Source organism: Aegilops tauschii, chromosome 5, assembly GCF_002575655.3.
Source record: "Aegilops tauschii subsp. strangulata cultivar AL8/78 chromosome 5, Aet v6.0, whole genome shotgun sequence".
Taxonomy (NCBI): Eukaryota; Viridiplantae; Streptophyta; class Magnoliopsida; order Poales; family Poaceae; genus Aegilops; species Aegilops tauschii.
The window spans coordinates 557,916,855-557,942,791 of NC_053039.3; the positions used below are offsets into that span (position 1 = coordinate 557,916,855).

The 25,937-nt window shown below is 45.8% G+C and overlaps 1 protein-coding gene and 1 pseudogene across 1 annotated transcript; both read left to right on the forward strand.

Moving 5' to 3' along the window:
* Positions 1-161: 161 nt before the first annotated feature.
* LOC109735956 (uncharacterized acetyltransferase At3g50280-like) lies at positions 162-1,721 on the forward strand. The gene has a single exon (XM_020295158.4). It carries the CDS (start codon positions 220-222, stop codon positions 1,597-1,599), a length of 1,380 nt encoding a protein of 459 aa, XP_020150747.1. The 5' UTR covers positions 162-219; the 3' UTR covers positions 1,600-1,721.
* A 2,334-nt stretch (positions 1,722-4,055) lies between these two features.
* LOC109735953 (uncharacterized) overlaps positions 4,056-25,937 on the forward strand; it is a 31,072-nt pseudogene continuing 9,190 nt past the window's right edge.

The window sequence follows — 25,937 nt, forward strand, 5'->3', positions numbered from 1 at the left end:
TTTACAGGATCTGAGGACGATTGTGGCATGCAGCCACAATACAAAGCGAGGTTTAGTACATGTACATGTACAAAGCGATTGTGGATGCGAAGATAAGGTACAAATGGCAGGCATATGTGTTTGATCCCATCTGCGCAAACCAACAACTTTCCTTTGTAACCACATACATGTACTGTTCACTCCGGTGCCCTGTCAGGGTAAACTGAAGCACAGGGTACGATGGGCGATGTACGAATCCTGTCTCGGCGCATGGTACGGCCGGAGCCAACATCCTTGCGGCCGCTGGAGCCGGAGACCATCCACCTGACTCCATGGGATCTCAAGAATATCACCGTGGAGCACATCCAGAAGGGCATCCTCCTGCCCAAGCCTCCCACCACCGGAGGACACGTCGACGTCGAGCGTCTCGCTTCTTCCTTTGCGGGCGCCATTGGCCGCTTCTACCCTTATGCCGGACGCCTCGTCGTCGCCGTCGCGCCTCAGAGCCAGAGCCTCATCATTTCGCTCCGCTGCAGCGGCGAGGGCGCCGAGTTCATCCACGCCATGGCACCGGCCGTCACCATCGCCGACGTCACCGCCTCGCCCGTCGTTCCGCGGGTGGTCTCGTCCTTCTTCCCACTCGACAGGCTACTCGGTGTGGACGCCGCTGCGGGCTCGCGCCCGGTCCTGGCGGCGCAGGTCACGGAGCTCGCCGACGGCGTCTTCATCGCCGTGTCGATGAACCACGGCATCGCCGACGGGACAACATTCTGGCAGTTGTTCAACACCTGGTCGGAGCTAAGCCGTGCCGGCGCCGGCGACAATGTCATAAACTCCATGCCGTTGCCGGTCTTCGACAGGAGTTTCCTTGGCAGCTGCTGCGCCGTGCCCATCCCTCTACCCTTCGGGAAACTGGGTGACGTCGTCGGCCAGCGTGTACACTTGTTCCCGCCGGTGCAAGAATGCTTCATCCATTTCTCTGCAGCGAGCGTAAAGGAGCTCAAGGCGAAGGCGAACGCTGAGATGTCCGGCTCCGGCACCGGTAGCACCATCTCCTCGCTGCAGGCCCTCCTCGCGCACCTGTGGCGCGCCGTTTGCCGAGCCCGGCAGCTCTCGCCGGACCAGGAAACAGCGTACATTGTGCTAGTGGGATTCCGTGGACGCGTTGGTGGCATACCGGCATCTTACGCGGGCAATGCTGTGGGGAACGCCACTGCCAAGTCCACCGCCGGCGACATCGTGGGCAAGGGCCTGGGCTGGGCGGCATGGCTCCTGAACCGTGCCGTGGCGTCGTGCGACGAAGCCAGCACTAGGGACAAGCTCGCGTCCTGGCCCCAGGAGCCTAGCTTCAATTGCCTGCCCGGGTTCGTGGCCGCCGTTCCCACGGGAACGTTCACAGGGAGCTCGCCCAGGTTCGACGTATACGGGAACGACTTCGGGTGGGGCGCGCCGGTTGCCGTCCGGAGCGGCTCGGGGAACAAGGTGGATGGGAAGGTGACTGTGTATGCAGGCCGAGCCGGCGGAGGGAGCATGGCGCTGGAGGTGTGCCTCGCTCCAGAGGCGCTCGCTAGGCTCGTTGCCGATGGGGAGTTCATGAGCGCCACCAGTACCGTTGAATAATGACCGACCGAGTCTCTCTTTTGCAGCAAAAAATTAACAGTACTAGTCGGATCACTCATCTTCGATGACTACTGCTATCAACGAGGTTGAACCGAGAACAATTTAATACACAATTTGGTTTATTAGGCCGACTAGACTAGATTTCTAGATGGTTCTATGTTCTAGCAAGCAAGCAACCATAGTACAAAGCCAAGTTCACTGGTCTTGCAGGTCAGCTGCATGTGGGAAGATCGTCCAGGTACCAATGTGACGCTGATATGCATCAAAACCGGTCGGAGCGGGCGGTTACTCATCATACTTTATGGTTGCTACTGTGAACCCATTGGGGGATTGCAAGTGATCCTCGGATTTCTGATGCCTCTCAAACCTACCAGAGTTTAGCTGCTAGAAAATTGCCTTCACTCAACCTGTTTGTTTTCTCTTCCATTCCTTCCTCTAGTCTGACTATTCAGTGAACTAGTAGCCAACGCCATGTTTGCTGTATGCTATCTTTTATAGCTTGGTTTGGGTAATATGTCGCGTGTACAACAATGTGTGTTATTTCTATGTCGTGGTCATGGACAGGGAGCCAAGGAGCATGTTGCTCGTCTGAGAAAGATAAATACACATGGCACCGTTTAAGAGTAGTTGGTAGTAATAGTTACTTTGAGAATGTAACATGCCCACATTCGTCCATATCTCTTAGGGTGTGATGTGCTTCCCATGCCTTGTTGGGTCGTCGTGAAGTCGGAGCTACCGTGAAGGGGCCTTGTTGGTGATCATGACATGAGATGGATGGCCTGGTGCTGGGCCTGATTGGCGTGAGCTCTGCTTTTTTCTCCTACAATGTTCATCACTAGAGTCAGAGTTGTCTCGTCGCTAACATGGGTGGCCGACTGCTTGGCATGGATCGGCATGGGTTGCAGCATCTGTTGCAGCGATAGCTTCGTCGGTTGTTGTCTAGGGTGAAGTCAGGAGTGGTTGGCTCATGGAGGAGTGATGATGATGGCGCAAAATGGCAACCTCGACGATTGTCTTCTTTGCTTGATGGTGGGTGTGGGCTTCATGTGGGTAGCCAGGTTGGCTTGTGTGGCTTGGTTTGTGGGCATTTGCGATGGTTTTCGCATGTTTTTCCGTTTGTTAACCGCGCAATTCACTTCTTCTTTATTAATGAGATGAGGCAAAGATTTTACCTTCATTTCAAAAATAAGACAATGCGTGGATGCACAACAAAGCATGAGCACATTTTATCTGGTTATAATTCTGCTTTTTTTTTATCAAGGCTACAATCCAACGGGAGATAATTTATCATGAGTTGCTGCCCTTATCATTTCAGCTTCGTCGTTACCTTACATTTGCTTGGTTGAAGTTAAAGCGTATCACAACTTAATTTGCTGCACGGGAGGAGGGTTGGCCAGAAGTAGGCGAGGCAAAAATTAAAGTAGGCTCCATCTCTGTTACATCTGTTTAGGAAACTAAATTTCGCCCCTTAACTCATTTCTATTTCACTTGAGTATGAGAAATGATACAACTTTATTTCCGTTGCTGCCATGCATCTTGCTTACTGTGAGCTGAATCTGTACATCAGCTGAATTTTAGTTTTGTGGTCAATTGATTTTCTGACCCTTGGATTGTGCTTTAAGATTTGTGTAGCTTTTCTTTTTTCTGCCAAATTTTGCTGGTGGTATTGGGCTGTTTGGATTTGATTGACACCTATTTTGGGTCAGTCGATTTCCTTCTTGGCTGGATTTTGGTGTGTGTATGCTTTTTTTAATGTGTTTACTTTGTTTTCTGCATGTGTATGCTTTTATTTTTTTATTTTTCTGTTGAGCTTTTTTCTTCTGTACGTGTATTTTTGGATGTTGAGTGCGTGAAAATGTATACATGCAAGTACTACATGGACAAATTACACCAGAGTACAGAAACTTCAATCTTATATATTTATTTTACATATTATAAAAACATGCATTTTTTGTGCAAATTGTGTGGAATTTTTTACATTTTCTTTATTCTTTAAGGGTAATACCAATGCTAATTTTTTTGCTAATTAAATACATTTTCTATTATTATGTGTATGTATGCATGAAAGTGCAATACAATATGTGTGTAAATTGTACTAGACTGCTAAAGTTGCATTATTATATGTTTATTCGCCGCATATTCGTCCATATCTCTTAGGGTGTGATGTGCTTCCCATGCCTTGTTGGGTCGTCGTGAAGTCGGAGCTACCGTGAAGGGGCCTTGTTGGTGATCATGACATGAGATGGATGGCCTGGTGCTGCGCCTGATTGGCGTGAGCTCTGCTTTTTTCTCCTACAATGTTCATCACTAGAGTCAGAGTTGTCTCGTCGCTAACATGGGTGGCCGACTGTTTAGCATGGATCGACATGAATTCCAGCATCTGTCGCAGCGATAGCTTCGTCCGTTGTCGTCCAGGGTGAAGTCAGGAGTCGCTGGCTCATGAAGGAGTGATGACGATGGCGTTGAATGGCAACATCGACGATTGTATTCTTTGCTCGATGGTGTGTGTGGGCTTCATGTCGGTCGTCAGGTTGCCCTGGTTTGTGAGTATTTGTGATCGTTTTCGCCTGTTTTTCCGTTTGTTAACCGGGCAATTTTCTTCTTCTTTATTAATGAGATGAGACAAAGATTTTGCCTTCATTTAAAAAATAAGACAATGCGGGATGTACACCATAGCAGGAGCACATTTTATCTGGTTATAATTCTGCTTTTTTTTTATCAAGGCTATAATCCAATGGGAGATAATTTATTATGAGTTGCTTCCCTTATCATTTCAACTTCATCGTCACCTTACTTTTGATTGGTTGAAGTTAAAGCTCATGACAACTTAATTTGCTGCACATGTCTAAAAAAAAAACTTAATTTGCTGCACGGGAGGAGGGTCGGCCAGAAGTAGGTGAGGCAAAAAAGTAGGCTCCGATCTGTTACATCTGTTTAGGAAACTAAATTTCGCCCCTTTACTCATTTCTATTTCACCTGTGTATGACAAGTGACAGAACTTTATTTCCATTGCTGCCATCTTGCTTACTGTGAGCTAAATCTGTACAATCAGTCGATCATTAACTGTAATGTGTGGACGATGGCCTGATAGAGTGTTCTCAATAATGCATGGTTAAGTAGCCCTTTTCATAACCCGAGGTGGTCACCTTCATCTAATAACTGCATGTCTTGTACAGCTCATCCTATGCTCGCGGAAACTACTGATTGAACAATTTTGTTATGCAATAGGTAATTCGGTGGCGTCTGTTTGTACGCAGTGTCATGTGTATTCCCTATCAGATTGAGTCACCACCAATGTGTCGTCCAGCGTATTGAGTCCCGTAGTGTCGGACGTCGTCGGCCAGCGTATACATGTATTCCCGCAGGTGCAGGAATGCTTCCTCCATTTCTCCGCCGCGAGTGTGAAGGAGGTCAAGGCGAAGGAGAACGCCGAGATGTCTATCTTCGACACCACTACCACCACCATCTACTCACTGCAGCCTGCAGGCCCTACTCACGCACCTGTATGGCGCGCCCGCGCCATGTGCTGAGCCCGGCGGTTCACGACGGACCAAGACTCAAGGAGACGGCGTACATTGTCGTTGTGGTTTTCCATGGTAGCGCTGGTGGGAACCTCAGCGCCAGGTTCACCGCCGATAAGGCGATAATATCGTGGGCTCGTGGCGTCATGGCTCCTGAACCGAGCCCTGGCGTCATGCGACGAAGTTAGCACTAGGAACAACCTCGCGTCCTGGGCCCATAAGCCTTTCTTCAATAGCCGGCCCGCATTCGTGGCCGCCGTTCCCACGGGACGTTCAAAAGGAGCTCGCCGTGGTTCGATGTGTATGAAAACGACTTCGGTGTTGGAATTAACCACGTGTCTTAGTCCGATTTGGATAGGAACTAATCATCCTACATGACTCGTATAGGATAGGCTAGCTTGGCTACTATTATATACGTGTAACCTACCCCTATAACGTAACCCAGATCAAAGTAATAAGAAATTAGAAGCGACATGCTCCTGTAGCTACGTCCCGTGTTCACGTATCGTGCTACTCCAGATTGATCAAACCCGTGGCTAGTCAAGTCGCCTCGTGCAATAGCTAGCTTGACCGATCCCGGCGGAATACACCCAGCTGCTTACGTATTGCTTGTGTACGCGAGTCTTCCGACCGGCCGGAAAGTAATCTGTCGTGGTAGCTTGTACGCGCGCATTGTCAGAAAGTACTCGACGGTTGCATCGTCAAGGTCGGGCTTGTGCCAACAATTGGTATCAAAGCTTTGGTGTATTTGCGTGATTTTCGGAAACGTATCATGTCAAACACGGGCAAGGAGATCGTGACGGCAGAAGCGGGAGCGCCGATGCCGATGGTGGGGGTGTCGCAATTCCCCCGGCTGGATCGGGAGGACTACGCGCTATGGGCGATGAACATGAGGGTCGCGATGGAGGGAGCCGAGCTCTGGGAAGCCGTCGACCCCGGCGGCGCCGAGTACGCGAAGGGCGCGGTGAAGTATGGGACGGATCGTCGGGCGTTAACGGCGATCTACTCCGCCATGCCGAAGGATGTGTTGCAACACCTCGTCGGAAAGAACTCAACGAAGGAGGCATGGGAGACCATCAAGATCCTGCACCAGGGTCATGACCGTATCAAGGAAGCACACCTTCAGTCCCTGATGAGAAGCTACGAGTGCCTGAAGATGGATGAAAGTGAGACGGTTGATCAGTTTGCCGCCCGTCTCAAGACCCTCGTCAACGGCATACGCAGCTATGGTTCAACCCTAGAAGATGTTGCGATCGTCCGACGATTTTTGCGCGCCGTGGCGGCACGCTACATCCAGATCGTCACGTCGATCGAGCATTGTCTCGACCTGAAAACTCTCACGGTTGAGGATCTCGTTGGAAGGTTCAAAGCCCACGACGAGAGAATTCGTCTCAGCTTCGGTGACGCGGAGGTGAGTGAGCACCTGATGCTGACAAAGGCGCAATGAATCGCTATGTTGAAAGAAAAGCAAGGCGGATCCAAGAGTAGTGGCAAGAAAAAGGGGAAGGGGAAGCAGCGCTCGACGAGAAAGAATTTCGCCGAATCGGATGACGAGGATGCGCCTGCACCACCAAGGAGGAAGTTTGACATCAGAAAAGTGAGGTATCATAAGTGTGGCCTCCTCGGTGACTTCAAGGCTGATTGCAAGGAAGCACCGAAGCAACGGGCGCTCATGGCTGAGGAAGGAGACGACAGGGATATGATGCCGATGTGCGAGCTAGTGGACGAGGTGAATCTAGATGATCACGATCAGCTGGAGACAGGTCCGGTGAGTGCATCCGTGTTGATGACACCAGGCGATGTTATGGCGGCAAAAGACCATGACACAAGGCGTGATGGTGTGGTCATGCCAGTAAAACCAGGCGAATTCGTGGCGCCAGAAGACCATGACGCAAGACGTGACAGTGTAATCATGGTAGAACCATGCAAAGACGTGGCGCCAGAAGTCCACGACTCCAAACGCGATGGTGTGGTTGCAAGAGAAGTAGGCAAAGGTGTGGCGCTATAAGTCCACGACATACAGTGTCTCGGTGTGGTCGTACCTGAGACGAACCAAGACACGCCGCGAGTTGCAGTCGGACCAGACACTCACAATGCCACAACGAGTTACGCGGACATCACCCGTCGCTGTGCATCCAACGTGGCCAGTCCAGGTGCCAGTGGCGTTGTGCGCACCGCATCGAGCAGCACTAGCGGTGCGGCAGGACAAGTTCAAGCGAGCAGCAGCTCGTTTGAAAGTACTCCCTCCGTTTCCCAATACATGTCTTCCATTTATCAAAATATAGATGTATCTAGACATGTTTTAATATATAGGTATATTCATTTTTGGACAAATGGAAGTCCAGTATTTTGGAACGGAGGGAGTAGTCAACTACCACATGGTGGCCAATCATGAAGACAAGGGCTGCTAATCCCAGAAAATTTGACCGTACATTGATTCTCTTGGATTTGAGAAAGCCCCACTCGAGCATACAATGTATAAGCGAGGTAAAGGCAATGATAGTCTGTTAGTGGGCATCTATGTGGATGATCTGATGATATCTGGAGCAGACAAAGAGGTGATTGCAAACTTCAAGCTACAAATGAAGGAGCTATTCAAGATGACTCATCTAGAGCTCTTGAGTTACTACCTTGGGATCGAGGTACATTAAAAGTCGGAGGAGATCACAATATGCCAGGAGGCATATGCAAAGAAGGTACTTGAAAGCTGTTGCATGAAAGATTGTAATCAAAGTCATGTTCCGATGAAGCCTCGTCTCATACTAAGCAAGAAGAGTGACGCACCCACGGTTGATGCAATGGAGTATAGAACTGTGGTCCCAAAGCTAAGGTATCTCACGAATACAAAACCGGACTTGGCCTATTCTGTTGGCATAGTGAGTCGCTTCATGGAAGCACCCACGACTGAACATTGGGCAGCTGTGGAAAATACACTCAGGTACGTCAAAGGGACAACAAACTTCGGTTGTGTCTATATGAGAGAGAACAAGGAGATGGTGGAGCTACTTGGTTATAGTGATAGCGACATGGCAGGAGATGTGGACGACCGTAAAAGTAACTCGGGCGTGACATATTTTCTGGGAGAAAGCATGGTGAGTTGGCTATCACAAAAGCAGGAAGTGGTCGCATTATCATCTCGTGAAGCAGAGTATATTGCTGCCGCAACCGCGGTGTGTCAAGGCGTGTGCCTAGGAAGGCTTCTCGGTGACCTCACAGGTACGGAACCGGAACGAGTGATGCTCAACATTGATGACGAGTCTACAATCTCTCTATGGAAGAATCCAGTGCATCATGGTAGATGCAAGCACGCCGATACAAGGTACCGTTACATAAGGGAATGTGTGGAAGAAAGCAAGATCAACATCAACTAGGTTTGCACCGACGACCAGCTTGCAGATATCCTAACCAAATTCTTGGGGACGACGGAAGTTCGTGAAGATGCGGTGAAGGATCGGTGTCCAAGCTGTCAAGTGAGGACATCGTGTTTAGGGGGATGATTGTTGGAATTAACCACGTGTCTTAGTCCTGTTTGGATATGAACTAATCATCGTACAGGACTCGTATAGGATAGGCTAGCTTGGCTACTATTTATATGCGTGTAACCTTCCCCTGTAACGTAACCCAGATCAAAGTAATAAGAAAACAGGAGCGACATGCTCCTGTAGCTATAATCCGGCGTCCCGTGTTCACGTATCATGCTACTCCAGATTAATCAAACCCATTGCTAGTCAAGTCACCTCGTGCAATAGCTAGCTTGACCGATCCCAGCGGAATACATCCAGCTGCTTACGTACTGCTTGTGTATGCGAGTCTTCCGACCGTTCGAAAAGTAATCGGCCGTGGTAGCTTGTACGCGCGCATCGTCGGAAAGTACTGACGGTTGCGTCGTCAAGGTCGGGCTTATGCCAACAATTGGTATCAGAGCTTTGCTGTATTGGCGTGATTTTCGGAAAGCAATCGAAGTATCATGTCGAACACGGGCAAGGAAATCGTAACGGCAGAAGCGGGAGCGCCGATGCCGATGGTGGGGGTGTCGCAATTCCCCCGGCTGGATCGAGAGTACTACACGCTATGGGCGATGAACATGGAGGTCGTGATGGAGGGAGCCGTCGACCCCGGCGGCGCCGAGTACGTGAAGGGTGCAGTGAAGTATCGGACAGATTGTCGGGCGTTAACGACAATCTACTCCGCCATGCCGAAGGATGTGCTGCAACACCTCGTCGGAAAGAACTTGGTGAAGGAGGCATGGGAGACCATCAAGATCCTGCTACATCCAGATCGTTACGTCGATCGAGCATTGTCTCGACCTGAAAACTCTCATGGTTGAGGATCTCGTTGGAAGGTTCAAAGCCCACGACGAGAGAATTCGTCTTAGCTTCGGCGATGCGGAGGTGAGTGAGCACCTGATGCTGACAAAGGCGCAATGGACCGCTCTATCGAAACAAAAGCAAGGCGGATCCAAGAGCAGTGGCAAGAAGAAGGGGAAGGGGAAGCAGCGCTCGACGAGAAAGAATTTCGCCGACTCGGAGGACGAGGATGCGACTGCACCACCAAGGAGGAAGTTTGACATCAGAAAAGTGAGGTATCATAAGTGTGGCCTCCTCGGTGACTTCAAGGCTGATTGCGAGGAAGCACCGAAGCAACGGGCGCTCATGGCTGAGGAAGGAGACGACAGGGATATGATGCTGATGTGCGAGCTAGTGGACAAGGTGGATCTAGATGATCACGATCAGCTGGAGACAGGTCCGGTGAGTGCATCTGTGTCGATGGAACCAGTCGATTTTGTGGCGCCAGAAGATCATGACACAAGGCATGATGGTGTGGTCATGCTAGTAAAACCAGCCGAATTCGTGGCGCCAGAAGACCATGATGCAAGGCGTGACGGTCTAATCACGGTAGAACCAGGCGAACACGTGGCGCCAGAAGTCCACGACTCAAGACGCGATGGTGTGGTCGCACAAGAAGTAGGCAAAGGTGTGGCGCTAGAAGTCCACGACATACACTGTCTCGTTAAGGTCGTACCTGAGACGAACCAAGACACGCGGCGAGTTGCAGTCGGACCAGATGCTCATAGTGCCATGACGAGTTACGAGGACATCACCCATCGTTGTGCATCCAACGTGGCCAGTCCAGGTGCTAGTGGCGTTGTGCGCACCACGGCGAGCAGCACTAGCGGTGCGGCAAGACAAGTTCAAGCAAGCAACAGCTCGTTTGAAAGTAGTCAACTACCACGTGGTGGCCAATAATGGAGAGAAGGGCAGCTAATCCCAGAAAATTTGGATGGTGCACTTGATTCAGAAAAGAGTGCAGATGGGAGTTCACCATCACGTGGTGGACTAGTGGATGATGACGGTCTAGAAAAAGGTGTTGGGCCGAAACGCCCAGGAAGCGGACCGACAGGTTCAAAAACGCCAGTGATGGCCCCCAAGTATAGGGGATCTATCGTAGTTCTTTCGATAAGTAAGAGTGTCGAATTCAACGAGGAGCAGAAGGAAATGATAAGCGGTTTTCAGCAAGGTATTCTCTGCAAGCACTGAAATTATAGGTAACAGATAGTTTTGTGATAGGATAATTTGTAACGAGCAACAAGTAAAAAAAGTAAATAAAGTGCAGCAAGGTGGCCCAATCCTTTTTGTAGCAAAGGACAAGCCTGGACAAACTCTTATATAGAGAAAAGCGCTCCCGAGGACACATGGGAATTATCGTCAGGCTAGTTTTCATCACGTTCATATGATTCGCGTTCGGTACTTTGATAATTTGATATGTGGGTGGACCGGTGCTTGGGTGCTATCCTTGCTTGGACAAGCATCCCACTTATGATTAACCTCTATTGCAAGCATCTGCAACTACAACAAAAGTATTAAGGTAAACCTAACCATAGCATGAAACATATGGATCCAAATCAGCCCCTTACGAAGCAACGCATAAACTAGGGTTTAAGCTTCTGTCACTCTAGCAACCCATCATCTACTTATTACTTCCCAATGCCTTCCTCTAGGCCCAAATAATGGTGAAGTGTCATGTAGTCGACATTCACATAACACCACTAGAGGATAGACAACATACATCTCATCAAAATATCAAACGAATACCAAATTCACATGACTACTAATAGCAAGACTTCTCCCATGTCCTCAGGAACAAACGTAACTACTCACAAAGCATATTCATGTTCATAATCAGAGGAGTATTAATATGCATATAGGATCTGAACATATGATCTTCCACCAAATAAACCAACTAGCATCAACTACAAGGAGTAATCAACACTACTAGCAACCTACAAGTACCAATCCCAGACTTAGAGACAAGAATTGGATACAAGAGATGAACTAGGGTTTGAGAGGAGATGGTGCTGGTGAAGATGTTGATGGAGATTGCCCTGTCCCGATGAGAGGAGCGTTGGTGATGACGATGGCGATGATTTCCCCCTCCCGGAGGGAAGTGTCCCCGACAGAACAGCTCTGCCGGAGCCCTAGATTGGTTCCGCCAAGGTTCCGCCTCGTGGCGGCGGAGTCTCGTCCCGAAAGCTTGCTTATGATTTTTCTTCGGACAAAAGACTTCATATAGCAGAAGATGGGCACCGGAGGGCCAACAGGGGGCCCACGAGGCAGGGGGCGCGCCCAGGGGGTAGGGCGCGCCCCCACCCTCGTGGACAGGTGGAGGCCCCCTCTGATGTGGATTCTTCTTCCAGTATTTTTTATTATTTCCAAAAATAACTTTCGTGGAGTTTCAGGACTTTTGGAGTTGTGCAGAATAGGTCTCTAATATTTGCTCCTTTTCTAGCCCAGAATTCCAACTGCCGGCATTCTCCCTGCTTATGTAAACCTTGTAAAATAAGAGAGAATAGGCATAAGTATTGTGACATAATGTGTAATAACAGCCCATAATGCAATAAATATCAATATAAAAGCATGATGCAAAATGGACGTATTAGCCAGCAACCGGAGGTTTGGCAACTCCAGAAGACGCGGCGTCGTCCTCAATAGCACATGAGACGACGGAGCAGCCACATACACCAGTATGCATGCGACGCGTGTTGGAACCCTCTTCAAAGGAAGCGCTTCGAATAAATTCGGTGAAGATGAAGAGTAAAAGGCAACGACGTTTGCACATCGAGGAGGCGGAAAATTTTGAAGGCACAAATACAGAAGAGTGTTGGCGTCGTGCTATGGATGAAGAGTTGGGTCTGATCCGAGACAATGATACATGGGAGCTCTTGGATCTTCCCAACGGACATAATGCCATAAAGCAACCACCGGGGTACATCCAAGAAGGAGAGGAACACAAGATGTTGAAGCTATACAAGGCGTTGTACGGGCTACGGCAAGCTCCTCGGGCATGGAACATCAAACTTGACCGTACATTGATTTCTCTTGGATTTGAGAAAGCCCCACTCGAGCATACAATGTATAAGCGATGTAAAGGCAATGATCGTCTGTTAGTGGGCATCTATGTGGATGATCTGATGATAATTGGAGCAGACAACGAGGTGATTGCAAACTTCAAGCTACAAATGAAGGAGCTATTCAAGATGACTGATCTAGGGCTCTTGAGTTACTACCTTGGGATCAAGGTACGTCAAAAGCCGGAGGAGATCACAATATGCCAGGAGACATATGCAAAGAAGGCACTTGAAAGCTGTTGCATGAAAGATTGCAATCAAAGTCATGTTCCGATGAAGCCTCGTCTCATACTAAGCAAGAAGAGTGGTCCCAAAGCTGAGGTATCTCACGAATACAATATCGGACTTGGCCTATTCCGTTGGCATAGTGAGTCGCTTCGTGGAAGCACCCATGACTGAACATTGGGCAGCTGTGGAAAAGATACTCAGGTACATCAAAGGGACAACAAACTTTGGTTGTGTCTGATACGTCTACAACGTATCTATAATTTTTGATTGCTCCATTCTATATTATCTTCTGTTTTGGACATTATTGGGCTTTATTATTCACCTTTATATTATTTTTGAGACTAACCTATTAACCGGAGGCCCAGCCCAGAATAGCTGTTTTTTTGGCTATTTCAGAGTTTCGTGGAAAAAGAATATCAAACGGAGTCCAAACGGAATGAAACCTTCGGGAACGTGATTTTTGGAACGAACATGATCCAGGAGACTTGGACCCTAAGTCAAGGAAGCTTTCAGGAAGCCACGAGGTAGGGTGGCGCGCCTACCCCCCTGGGCGCGCCCTCCACCCTCGTGGGCCCCACGTTGCTCCACCGACGTACTCCTTCCTCCTATATATACCTACGTACCCCCAAATGATCAGATACGAAGCCAAAAACCTAATTCCACCGCCGCAACCTTCTGTACCCACGAGATCCCATCTTGGGGCCTGTTCCGGAGCTCCGTCGGAGGGGGCATCGATCACGGAGGGCTTCTACATCAACACCATAGCCTCTCCAATGAAGTGTGAGTAGTTTACCTCACACCTTCGGGTCCATAGTTATTAGCTAGATGGCTTCTTCTCTCTTTTTGGATCTTCAATACAATATTCTCCTGGAGATTAAGCTTGAGCAGGGACTAGTAACCGTCTTAGACTCGAGACGAAAAGATCCCGAGACCTATGCGGACATGACTAAAATTCTCAACAAGTAAGTTCAATCGATCATTATCGCACCATATCGGCAATTTTTTGTTCATTTCCTGATATCTCAAGTAATAATTATTTTCTTTGTCTTGCAGGGTTTGGAAAATGTTCACCGCAGAAGCTCCGGGACTGCCGAAGGAGCTGCGATATACATACCCGAAAGTAAGTACTACTAGCTAGCTAGTTGCGCGCATCTCCCATTGATTCTAGCTACTTTCATCAATGCCATTTATAATGCTTCATTATCAGTTTGATTGACCTCTATTTCTCGTAAAGTGCTTGTGGCAGGAACAAGGGAATGATTACTGTGGATACTACGTGTGCGAGTTCATCTACAACGCGACTTGCAAAGATAAGCGGGGATACTCTAAAAGACAATATGAAGTGCGTAAGCAATAATATTCACAATTTCATTTTATTACACCATCATTTCTGTTGAGTTTCATTCATATATATGTATTAACCCCCTTCTTCAAATTAGACGTGGCAGATGCGGAATGAACTCCTACCACAATATCGCATGAAAGCAATTCAAGAGGAATTGGCGGGATTCTTTCTTGACCACGTCATCAATAAAGCCGGAGAATACCATGTGGAACTTGAGTTCAAATGCTAGGGGATTATAAGAGATCTTACATATTGTATATGTATGTAGCCAGTAGCGTGTTCGACCAATCTCTCGAAGAAGGAGAGGTCGATCACTTCTCTCGGTATGCATGACGAACTTCTGTACTTAATGGTTTCCTTCATTTTCTTACTAGCTAGCGTGTCGAGGGCCTCCCTATACGTATAGTACGTAGCGTCGACTAAGCACGAAGATAAGAGAGGACACTTCTCTTTATTAATTAATTAGCTACCTAACAAAGTATATGAAACACCTTAATTAACCATACAAAACACCCAAATCCACCCCCTTTCAGAAAAAAACGAAAACCCTAGCCCCTGAACAGCTGACGCGTGGATGCCTATTGGTCCCGGTTGGTGCCATCAACCGGGACTAAAGGGCCTCCTGCCTGGGCTCGCAGCACCGGCCACGTGGAGGCCCATCTGTCCCGGTTCGTGTAAGAACCGGGACTAAAGGCCTAGGCATTAGTAACGACCCTTTAGTCCCGGTTCCCCAACCGGGACAGATGGGCCTTATGAACCGGGACAGTTGACCCTTTTTCTACTAGTGTGTCTTAGTCTGGTTTGGACAGGAACTAATCATCGTACATGACTAGTATAGGATAGGCTACCTTGGCTACTATTTATATACGTGTAACCTACCCCTGTAACGTAACCCAGATCAAAGTAATAAGAAAACAGGAGCGACACGCTACTGTAGCTATAATCCGGCGTCCCGTGTTCACGTATCGTGCTACTCCAGATTGATCAAACCCATGGTTAGTCAAGTCGCCTCGTGCAATAGCTAGCTTGACCGGTCCCCGCCGAATACATCCAGCTGCTTACGTACTGCTTGTGTACGCAAGTCTTCAGACCGGCCGGAAAGTAATCGGTCGTGGTAGCTTGTACGCGTGCATCGTCAGAAAGTACTCGACGGCTGCATCGTCAAGGTCGGGCTTGTGCCAACAATTGGTATAAGAGCTTTGGTGTATTTGCGTGATTTTCGGAAACGTATCATGTCAAACACGGGTAAGGAGATCGTGACGGCAGAAGCGGGAGCGCCGATGCCGATGGTGGGGGTGTCGCAATTCCCCCGGCTGGATCGGGAGGACTACGCGCTATGGGCGATGAACATGGGGGTCGCGATGGAGGGAGCCGAGCTCTTGGAAGCCGTCGACCCCGGCGGCGCCGAGTACGCGAAGGGCGCGGTGAAGTATGGGACAGATCGTCGGGCGTTAACGGCGATCTACTCCGCCATGCCGAAGGATGTGCTGCAACACCTCGTCGGAAAGAACTCGGCGAAGGAGGCATGGGAGACCATCAAGATCCTGCACCAGGGTCATGACCGTGTCAAGGAAGCACACCTTCAGTCCCTGATGAGAAGCTACGAGTGCCTGAAGATGGATGAAAGTGAGACGGTTGATCAGTTTGCCGCCCGTCTCAAGACCCTCGTCAACGGCATACGCAGCTATGGTTCAACCCTAGAAGATGTTGCGATCGTCCGATGATTTTTGTGCGCCGTGGCGGCATGCTACATCCAGATCGTCACGTCGATCGAGCATTGTCTTGACCTGAAAACTCTCACGGTTGAGGATCTCGTTGGAAGGTTCAAAGCCCACGACGAGAGAATTCGTCTCAGCTTCGGCGACGCGGAGGTGAGTGAGCACCTGATGCTGACAAAGGCGCAATGAATCGCTATGTTGAAAGAAAAGCAAGGCGGATCCAAGAGCAGTGGCAAGAAAAAGGGGAAGGGGAAGTAGCGCTCGACGAGAAAGAATTTCGCCGAAGACGCGGCGTCGTCCTCAATAGCACATGAGACGACGGAGCAGCCACATACACCAGTATGCATGCGACGCGTGTTGGAACCCTCTTCAAAGGAAGCGCTTCGAATAAATTCGGTGAAGATGAAGAGTAAAAGGCAACGACGTTTGCACATCGAGGAGCCGGAAAATTTTGAAGGCACAAAGACAGAAGAGTGTTGGCGTCGTGCTATGGATGAAGAGTTGGGTCTGCTCTGAGACAATGATACATGGGAGCTCTTGGATCTTCCCAACGGACAGAATGCCATAAAGCAACCACCGGGGTACATCCAAGAAGGAGAGGAACACAAGATATTGAAGCTATACAAGGCGTTGTACGGGCTACGGCAAGCTCCTCGGGCATGGAACATCAAACTTGACAGTACATTGATTTCTCTTGGATTTGAGAAAGCCCCACTCGAGCATACAATGTATAAGCGATGTAAAGGCAATGATCGTCTGTTAGTGGGCATCTATGTGGATGATCTGATGATAACTGGAGCAGACAAAGAGGTGATTGCAAACTTCAAGCTACAAATGAAGGAGCTATTCAAGATGACTGATCTAGGGCTCTTGAGTTACTACCTTGGGATCAAGGTACGTCAAAAGCCGGAGGAGATCACAATATGCCAGGAGACATATACAAAGAAGGTACTTGAAAGTTGTTGCATGAAAGATTGCAATCAAAGTCATGTTCCGATGAAGCCTCGTCTCATACTAAGCAAGAAGAGTGGTCCCAAAGCTGAGGTATCTCACGAATACAAGATCGGACTTGGCCTATTCCGTTGGCATAGTGAGTCGCTTCGTGGAAGCACCCATGACTGAACATTGGGCAGCTGTGGAAAAGATACTCAGGTACGTCAAAGGGACAACAAACTTCAGTTGTGTCTGATACGTCTCCAACGTATCTATAATTTTCGATTGCTCCAAGATATATTATCTTCTGTTTTGGACATTATTGGGCTTTATTATTCACCTTTATATTATTTTTGGGACTAACCTATTAACCGGAGGCCCAGCCCAGAATTGCTGTTATTTTGCCTATTTCAGAGGTTCGCGGAAAAAGAATATCAAACGGAGTCCAAACGGAATGAAACCTTCGAGAACGTGATTTTTGGAACGAACATGATCCAGGAGACTTGGACCCTACGTCAAGGAAGCTTCCAGGAGGCCACGAGGTAGGGGGGCGCGCCTACCCCCCTGGGCGCGCCCTCCACCCTCGTGGGCCCCACGTTGCTCCACCGACGTACTCCTTCCTCCTATATATACCTACGTACCCCCAAATGATCAGATACGGAGCCAAAAACCTAATTCCACCGCCGCAACCTTCTGTACCCACGAGATCCCATCTCGGGGCCTGTTCCGGAGCTCCGTCGGAGGGGGCATCGATCACGGAGGGCTTCTACATCAACACCATAGCCTCTCCGACGAAGTGTGAGTAGTTTACCTCAGACCTTCGGGTCCATAGTTATTAGCTAGATGGCTTCTTCTCTCTTTTTGGATCTCAATACAATGTTCTCCCCCTCTCTTGTGGAGATCTATTCGATGTAATCTTCTTTTGCGGTGTGTTTGTTGAGACCGATGAATTGTGGGTTTATGATCAAGTTTATCTATGAACAATATTTGAATCTTCTCTAAATTCTTTTATGTATGATTGGTTATCTTTGCAAGTCTCTTCGAATTATCTGTTTGGTTTGGCCTACTAGATTGATCTTTCTTGCAATGGGAGAAGTGCTTAGCTTTGGGTTCAATCTTGTGGTGTCCTTTCCCAGTGAGAGTAGGGGCAGCAAGGCACGTATAGTATTGTTGCCATCGAGGATAACAAGATGGGTTTTTTTATCATATTGCATGAATTTATCCCTCTACATCATGTCATCTTGCTTAAGGCGTTACTCTGTTCTTATGAACTTAATACTCTAGATGCATGCTGGATAGCGGTCGATGTGTGGAGTAATAGTAGTAGATGCAGGCAGGAGTCGGCCTACTTGTCTCGGACGTGATGCCTATATACATGATCATACCTAGATATTCTCATAACTATGCTCAATTCTGTCAATTGCTCAACAGTAATTTGTTCACCCACCATAAAATACTTATGCTCTTGAGAGAAGCCACTAGTGAAACCTATGGCCCCCGGGTCTATCTTCATCATATTAATCTTCCAACACTTAGTTATTTCCATTGCTTTTATTTTACTTTGCATCTTTATCACAAAAATACCAAAAATATTATCCTACCATATCTATCAGATCTCACTCTCGTAAGTGACCGTGTAGGGATTGACAACCCCTTATCGCGTTGGTTGCGAGGATTTATTTGTTTTGTGTAGGTGCGAGGGACTCGCGCGTAGCCTCCTACTGGATTGATACCTTGGTTCTCAAAAACCGAGGGAAATACTTACGCTACTTTGCTGCATCACTCTTTCCTCTTCAAGGGAAAATCAACGCAGTGCTCAAGAGGTAGCAAGAAGGATTTCTGGCGCCGTTGCCGGGGGGGTCTATGCAAAAGTCAACATACCAAGTACCCATCACAAACCCTTATTTCCCGCATTACATTATTTGCCATTTTCCTCTCGTTTTCCTCTCCCCCACTTCACCCTTGCCGTTTTATTCGCCCTCTCTTTTTCGTTCGCCTCTTTTTCGCTTGCTTTTTGTTTGCTCGTGTGTTGGATTGCTTGTTTGTCACGATGGCTCAAGATAATACCAAATTATGTGACTTTACCAATACCAACAATAATGATTTCCTTAGCACGCCGATTGCTCCTCTTACCGATACTAAATCTTGTGAAATCAATGCTGCTTTGTTGAATCTTGTCATGAAAGATCAATTTGCCGGCCTTCCTAGTGAAGATGCCGCTACTCATCTAAATACCTTCGTTGATTTGTGTGATATGCAAAAGAAGAAAGATGTTGACAATGATATTGTTAAATTGAAGCTATTTCCTTTTTCGCTTAGAGATTGTGCTAAAGCTTGGTTTTCGTCTTTGCCTAAAAATAGTATTGATTCTTGGAATAAGTGCAAAGATGCTTTTATCTCTAAGTATTTTCCTCCCGCTAAGATTATCTCTCTTAGAAACGATATTATGAATTTTAAGCAACTTGATCATGAACATGTTGCACAAGCTTGGGAGAGGATGAAATTAATGATACGTAATTGCCCCACTCATGGTTTAAATTTGTGGATGATTATCCAAAAAAATTATGCCGGATGAAATTTTGCTTCTAGAAATCTTTTAGATTCGGCCGCGGGAGGCACTTTTATGGAAATCACTTTAGGAGAAGCTACTAAACTCCTAGATAATATTATGGTTAATTATTCTCAATGGCACACTGAAAGATCTACTAATAAAAAAGTGCATGCGATAGAAGAAATTAATGTTTTGAGTGGAAAGATGGATGAACTTATGAAATTATTTGCTACTAAGAGTGTTTATTCTGATCCTAATGATATGCCATTGTCTACTTTGATTGAGAATAATAATGAATCTATGGATGTGAATTTTGTTGGTAGGAATAATTTTGGTAACAACGCGTATAGAGGAAACTTTAATCCTAGGCCTTATCCTAGCAATTCCTCTAATAATTATGGTAATTCCTACAACAATTCTTATGGAAATTTTAATAAGATTCCCTCTGAATTTGAGACAAATGTTAAGGAATTTATGAATTCGCAAAAGAATTTCAATGCTTTGCTTGAAGAAAAATTGCTTAAAGTTGATGAATTGGCTAGGAACGTTGATAGAATTTCTCTTGATGTTGATTCTTTAAAACTTAGATCTATTCCTCCTAAGCATGATATCAATGAGTCTCTCAAAGCCATGAGAATTTCCATTGATGAGTGCAAAGAAAGAACCGCTAGGATGCGTGCTAAGAAAGATTGCTTTATAAAAGCATGTTCTTCTAATTTTTATGAAAACAAAGATAAAGATCTGAAAGTATTGATGTGTCCCCTATTAAATCTTTGTTTTTCAATATGAATCTTGATAATGATGGGACTGAATATGATCCACCTTTCCCTAGAAGGCGTTCCAAAAATTCAGAGTTTTTAGATCTTGATGCTAAAATTGATAAAAGTGGGATTGAAGAGAACAAAACCCTAGATATTAATAAACCCACTATTTTGGATTTGAAGGAATTTAATTATGATAATTTCTCTTTGATAGATTGTATTTCCTTGTTGCAATCCGTGCTAAATTGTCCTCATGCTTATAGTCAAAATAAAGATTTTACTAAACATATCGTTGATGCTTTGATGCAATCTTATGAAGAAAAGCTTGAGTTGGAAGTCTCTATCCCTAGAAAACTTTATGATGAGTGGGAACCTACTATTAAAGATTAAAGATCATGAATGCTATGCTTTGTGTCATTTGGGTGCTAGTGTTTCCACGATTCCAAAAACTTTGTGCGATTTGCTAGGTTTCCGTGATTTTGATGATTGCTCTTTAAACTTGCACCTTGCGGATTCCACCATTAAGAAACCTATGGGAAGAATTAATGATGTTCTTATTGTTGCAAATAGGAACTATGTGCCCGTAGATTTTATCGTTCTTGATATAGATTGCAATCCTTCATGTCCTATTATCCTTGGTAGACCTTTCCTTAGAACGATTGGTGCAATTATTGATATGAAGGAAGGGAATATTAGATTCCAATTTCCATTAAAGAAAGGCATGGAACACTTTACTAGGAAGAAAATAAAATTACCATATGAATCTATTATGAGAGCCACCTATGGATTGCCTACCAAAGATGGCAATACCTAGATCTATCCTTGCTATTATGCCTAGCTAGGGGCGTTAAACGATAGCGCTTGTTGGAAGGCAACCCAATTTTATTTTTAGTTTTTTTTTGCTTTTTGCTTCTGTTTAGGAATAAATGTTTGATCTAGCCTCTGGTTAGATGTGTTTCTATGTTTTAATTAGTGTTTGTGCTAAGTTAAACCTATAGGATCTTCGTGGATGATAGTTATTTGATCTTGCAGAAAATTCCAGAAACTTGCTGTTCACGAAAATAATTGTTAAAAATCACCGGAACGTGATAAAATATTGATTCCAATTTCTGCTGATCAATAAACAAATTGCCTAGGTCGTCCTTATTTGGCTGATTTTTTGGAGTTCCAGAAGTTTGCGTTAGTTACAGATTACTACAGACTGTTCTGTTTTTGACAGATTCTGTTTTTCGTGTGTTGTTTGCTTATTTTGATAAATCTGTGGCTAATAAAAGAGTTTATAAACCATAGAAAAGTTGGAATACAGTAGGCTTAACACCAATATAAATAAATAATGAGTTCATTACAGTACCTTGAAGTGGTCTTTTGTTTTCTTTCGCTAACGGAGCTCACGAGATTTTCTGTTAAGTTTTGTGTTGTGAAGTTTTCAAGTTTTGGGTGAAAGATTTGATGGATTATGGAATAAGGAGTGGCAGGAGCCTAAGCTTGGGGATGCCCATGGCACCCCCAGAAGGCATCCCCTCGTTCGTCTACTTCCATCGGTAACTTTACTTGGAGCTATATTTTTATTCACCACATGATATGTGTTTTGCTTGGAGCGTCTTGTATGATTTGAGTCTTTGCTTTTTAGTTTACCACAATCATCCTTGCTGTACACACCTTTTGAGAGAGACACACATGATTCGGAAATTAGAATACTCTATGTGCTTCACTTATATCTTTTGAGCTATATAGTTTTTGCTCTAGTGCTTCACTTATATCTTTTAGAGCACGGTGGTGGATTTGTTTTATAGAAACTATTGATCTCTCATGCTTCACTTAGATTATTTTGAGAGTCTTAAATAGCATGGTAATTTTCTTAAATAATCCTAATATGCTAGGTATTCAAGATTAGTAAAAACTTTCTTATGTGTGTGTTGAATACTAAGAAAAGTTTGATGCTTGATAATTGTTTTGAGATATAAAGATGGTGATATTAGAGTCATGCTAGTTGAGTAGTTGTGAATTTGAGTGATACTTGTGTTAAAATTTGTGGTTCCCGTAGCATGCACGTATGGTGAACCGTTAAGTGATGAAGTCGGAGCATAATTTATTTATTGATTGTCTTCCTTATGAGTGGCGGTCGGGGACGAGCGATGGTCTTTTCCTACCAATCTATCCCCGTAGGAGCATGCACGTAATACTTTGGTTTGATAACTTGTAGATTTTTGCAATAAGTATATGAGTTCTTTATGACTAATGTTGAGTCCATGGATTATACGCACCCTTCTTCCTTCCACCATTGCTAGCCTATCTAATACCGCGCACTTTTCGTCGGTATCATACACCCACCATACACCTTCCTCAAAACAGCCACCATACCTACCTATCATGGCATTTCCATAGCCATTCCGAGATATATTGCCATGCAACATACCACCGTTTCGTTTATTATGACACGCTCCATCATTGTCATATTGCTTTGCATGATCATGTAGTTGACATTGTATTTGTGGCAAAGCCACCGTTCATAATTCTTTCATACATGTCACTCTTGATTCATTGCATATCCCGGTACACCGCCGGAGGCATTCATATAGAGTTATATTCTGTTCTAAGTATTGAGTTGTAATTGTTGAGTTGTAAGAAAATAAAAGTGTGATGATCATCATTTTTAGAGCATTGTCCCAAGTGAGGAAAGGATGATGGAGACTATGATTCCCCCACAAGTCGGGATGAGACTCCGGACGAAAAAAAAAGAATAGAAAAGAGGCCTTAAAAAAAGAGAAAAAAGGCCCAAATAAAAAATGGGAGAAAAAGAGAGAAGAGACAATGTTACTATCCTTTTACCACACTTGTGCTTCAAAGTAGCACCATGATCTTCATGATAGAGAGTCTCCTATGATATCACTTTCATATACTAGTGGGAATTTTTCATTATAGAACTTGGCTTGTATATTCCAATGATGGGCTTCCTCAAAATGCCCTAGGTCTTCGTGAGCAAGCGAGTTGGATGCACACCCACTTAGTTTCTTTTGTTGAGCTTTCATATACTTATAGCTCTAGTGCATCCATTGCATGGCAATCCCTACTCACTCACATTGATATCTATTGATGGGCATCTCAATAGCCCATTGATACGCCTAGTTGATGTGAGACAATCTTCTCCCTCCTTTTTGTCTTCTCCACAACCACCATTCTATTCCACATATAGTGCTATGTCCATGGCTCACGCTCATGTATTGCGTGAAGATTGGAAAAGTTTGAGAATATAAAATGTATGAAATAATTCCTTGGCTTGTCATCGGGGTTGTGCATGATTTAAATATTTTGTGTGGTGAAGATAGAGCATAGCCAGACTATATGATTTTGTAGGGATAACTTTCTTTGACCATGTTATTTTGAGAAGACATAATTGCTTAGTTAGTATGCTTGAAGTATTATTATTTTTATGTCAATATTGAACTTTTATCTTGAATCTTTCGGATCTGAATATTCATACCACAAATAAGAAGAATTACATTGAAATTATGCCAAGTAGCATTCCACATCAAAAATTCTGTTTTTATAATTTACCTACTCGAGGACGAGCAGGAATTAAGCTTGGGGATGCTTGATACGTCTCCAACATATCTATAATTTTTGATTGCTCCATGCTATATTATCTTCTTTTTTGGACATTATTGGGCTTTATTATTCCCTTTATATTATTTTTGGGACTAACCTATTAACCGGAGGCCCAGTCCAGAATTGCTGTTTTTTTGCCTATTTCAGAGTTTCGCGGAAAAAGAATATCAAACGGAGTCCAAACGGAATGAAACCTTCGAGAACGTGATTTTTGTAACGAACATGATCCAGGAGACTTGGACCCTACGTCAAGGAAGCTTCCAGGAGGCCACGAGGTAGGGGGCGCGCCCTCCACCCTCGTGGGCCCCACGTTGCTCCACCGACGTACTCCTTCCTCCTATATATACCTACGTACCCCCAAATGATCAGATACGGAGCCAAAAACCTAATTCCACCGCCGCAACCTTCTGTACCCACGAGATCCCATCTTGGGGCCTGTTCCGGAGCTCCACCGGAGGCGGCATCGATCACGGAGGGCTTCTACATCAACACCATAGCCTCTCCGATGAAGTGTGAGTAGTTTACCTCAGACCTTCGGGTCCATAGTTATTAGCTAGATGGCTTCTTCTCTCTTTTTGGATCTCAATATAATGTTCTCCCCCTCTCTTGTGGACATCTATTCGATGTAATCTTCTTTTGCGGTGTGTTTGTTGAGACCGATGAATTGTGGGTTTATGATCAAGTTTATCTATGAACAATATTTGAATCTTCTCTGAATTCTTTTATGTATGATTCGTTATCTTTGCAAGTCTCTTCGAATTATCAGTTTGGTTTGGCCTACTAGATTGATCTTTCTTGCAATGGGAGAAGTGCTTAGCTTTGGGTTCAATCTTGCGGTGTCCTTTCTCAGTGACAGTAGGGGCAGCAAGGCACGTATAGTATTGTTGCCATCGAGGATAACAAGATGGGGTTTTTATCATATTGCATGAATTTATCCCTCTACATCATGTCATCTTGCTTAAGGCGTTACTCTGTTCTTATGAACTTAATACTCTAGATGCATGCTGGATAGCGGTCGATGTGTGGAGTAATAGTAGTAGATGTAGGCAGGAGTCGGTCTACTTGTCTCGGACGTGATGCCTATATACATGACCATACCTAGATATTCTCATAACTATGCTAAATTCTGTCAATTGCTCAATAGTAATTTGTTCACCCACCATAAAATACTTATGCTCTTGAGAGAAGCCACTAGTCAAACCTATGGCCCCCGGGACTATCTTCATCATATTAATCTTCCAACACTTAGTTATTTCCGTTGCTTTTTACTTTGCTTTTATTTTACTTTGCATCTTTATCACAAAAATACCAAAAATATTATCCTATCATATCTATCAGATCTCACTCTCGTAAGTGACCGTGTAGGGATTGACAACCCCTTATCGCGTTGGTCGCGAGGATTTATTTGTTTTGTGTAGGTGCGAGGGACTCGCGCGTAGCCTCCTACTGGATTGATACCTTGGTTCTCAAAAACTGAGGGAAATACTTACGCTACTTTGCTGCATCACCCTTTCCTCTTCAAGGGAAAACCAACGCAGTGCTCAAGAGGTAGCAGTGTCTATATGAGAGAGAAGGAGATGGTGGAACTACTTGGCTATAGTGATAGCGACATGGCAGGAGATGTGGACGACCGTAAAAGTAACTCGGGTGTGGCATATTTCCTGGGAGAAAGCATGGTGAGTTGGCTATCACAAAAGCAGGAAGTGGTCGCATTATTATGTCGTGAAGCAGAGTATATTGCAGCTGCAACCGCGGTGTGTCAAGGCGTGTGCCTAGGAAGGCTACTCGGTGACCTCATAGGTACGGAACCGGAACGAGTGGTGCTCAACATTGATGACGAGACTACAATCTCTCTATGGAAGAATCCAATGCATCATGATAGATGCAAGCACGCCGATACAAGGTACCGTTACATAAGGGAGTGTGTGGAAGAAACAAAATCAACATCAACTACGTTTGCACCGACGACCAGCTTGCAGATATCCTAACCAGATCTTTGGGACGACAGAAGTTCGTGAAGATGCGGCGAAGGATCGGTGTCCAAACTGTGAAGTGAGGACATTGTGCTTAGGGGGTGATTGTTGGAATTAACCACGTGTCACTAGTAGAAAAAGGGGCTTTCGTTCGGGCTTGGCCAGCCCATTAGTCCCGGTTCTTATACGAACCGGGACCAATGGGTGCATTGGTCCCGGTTCGTGAGCCCAGGTGGCCGGCCGGGGCCTCGTGTGCTTTGGTCCCGGTTCATCTCGACCCATTGGTCCCGGTTCCAG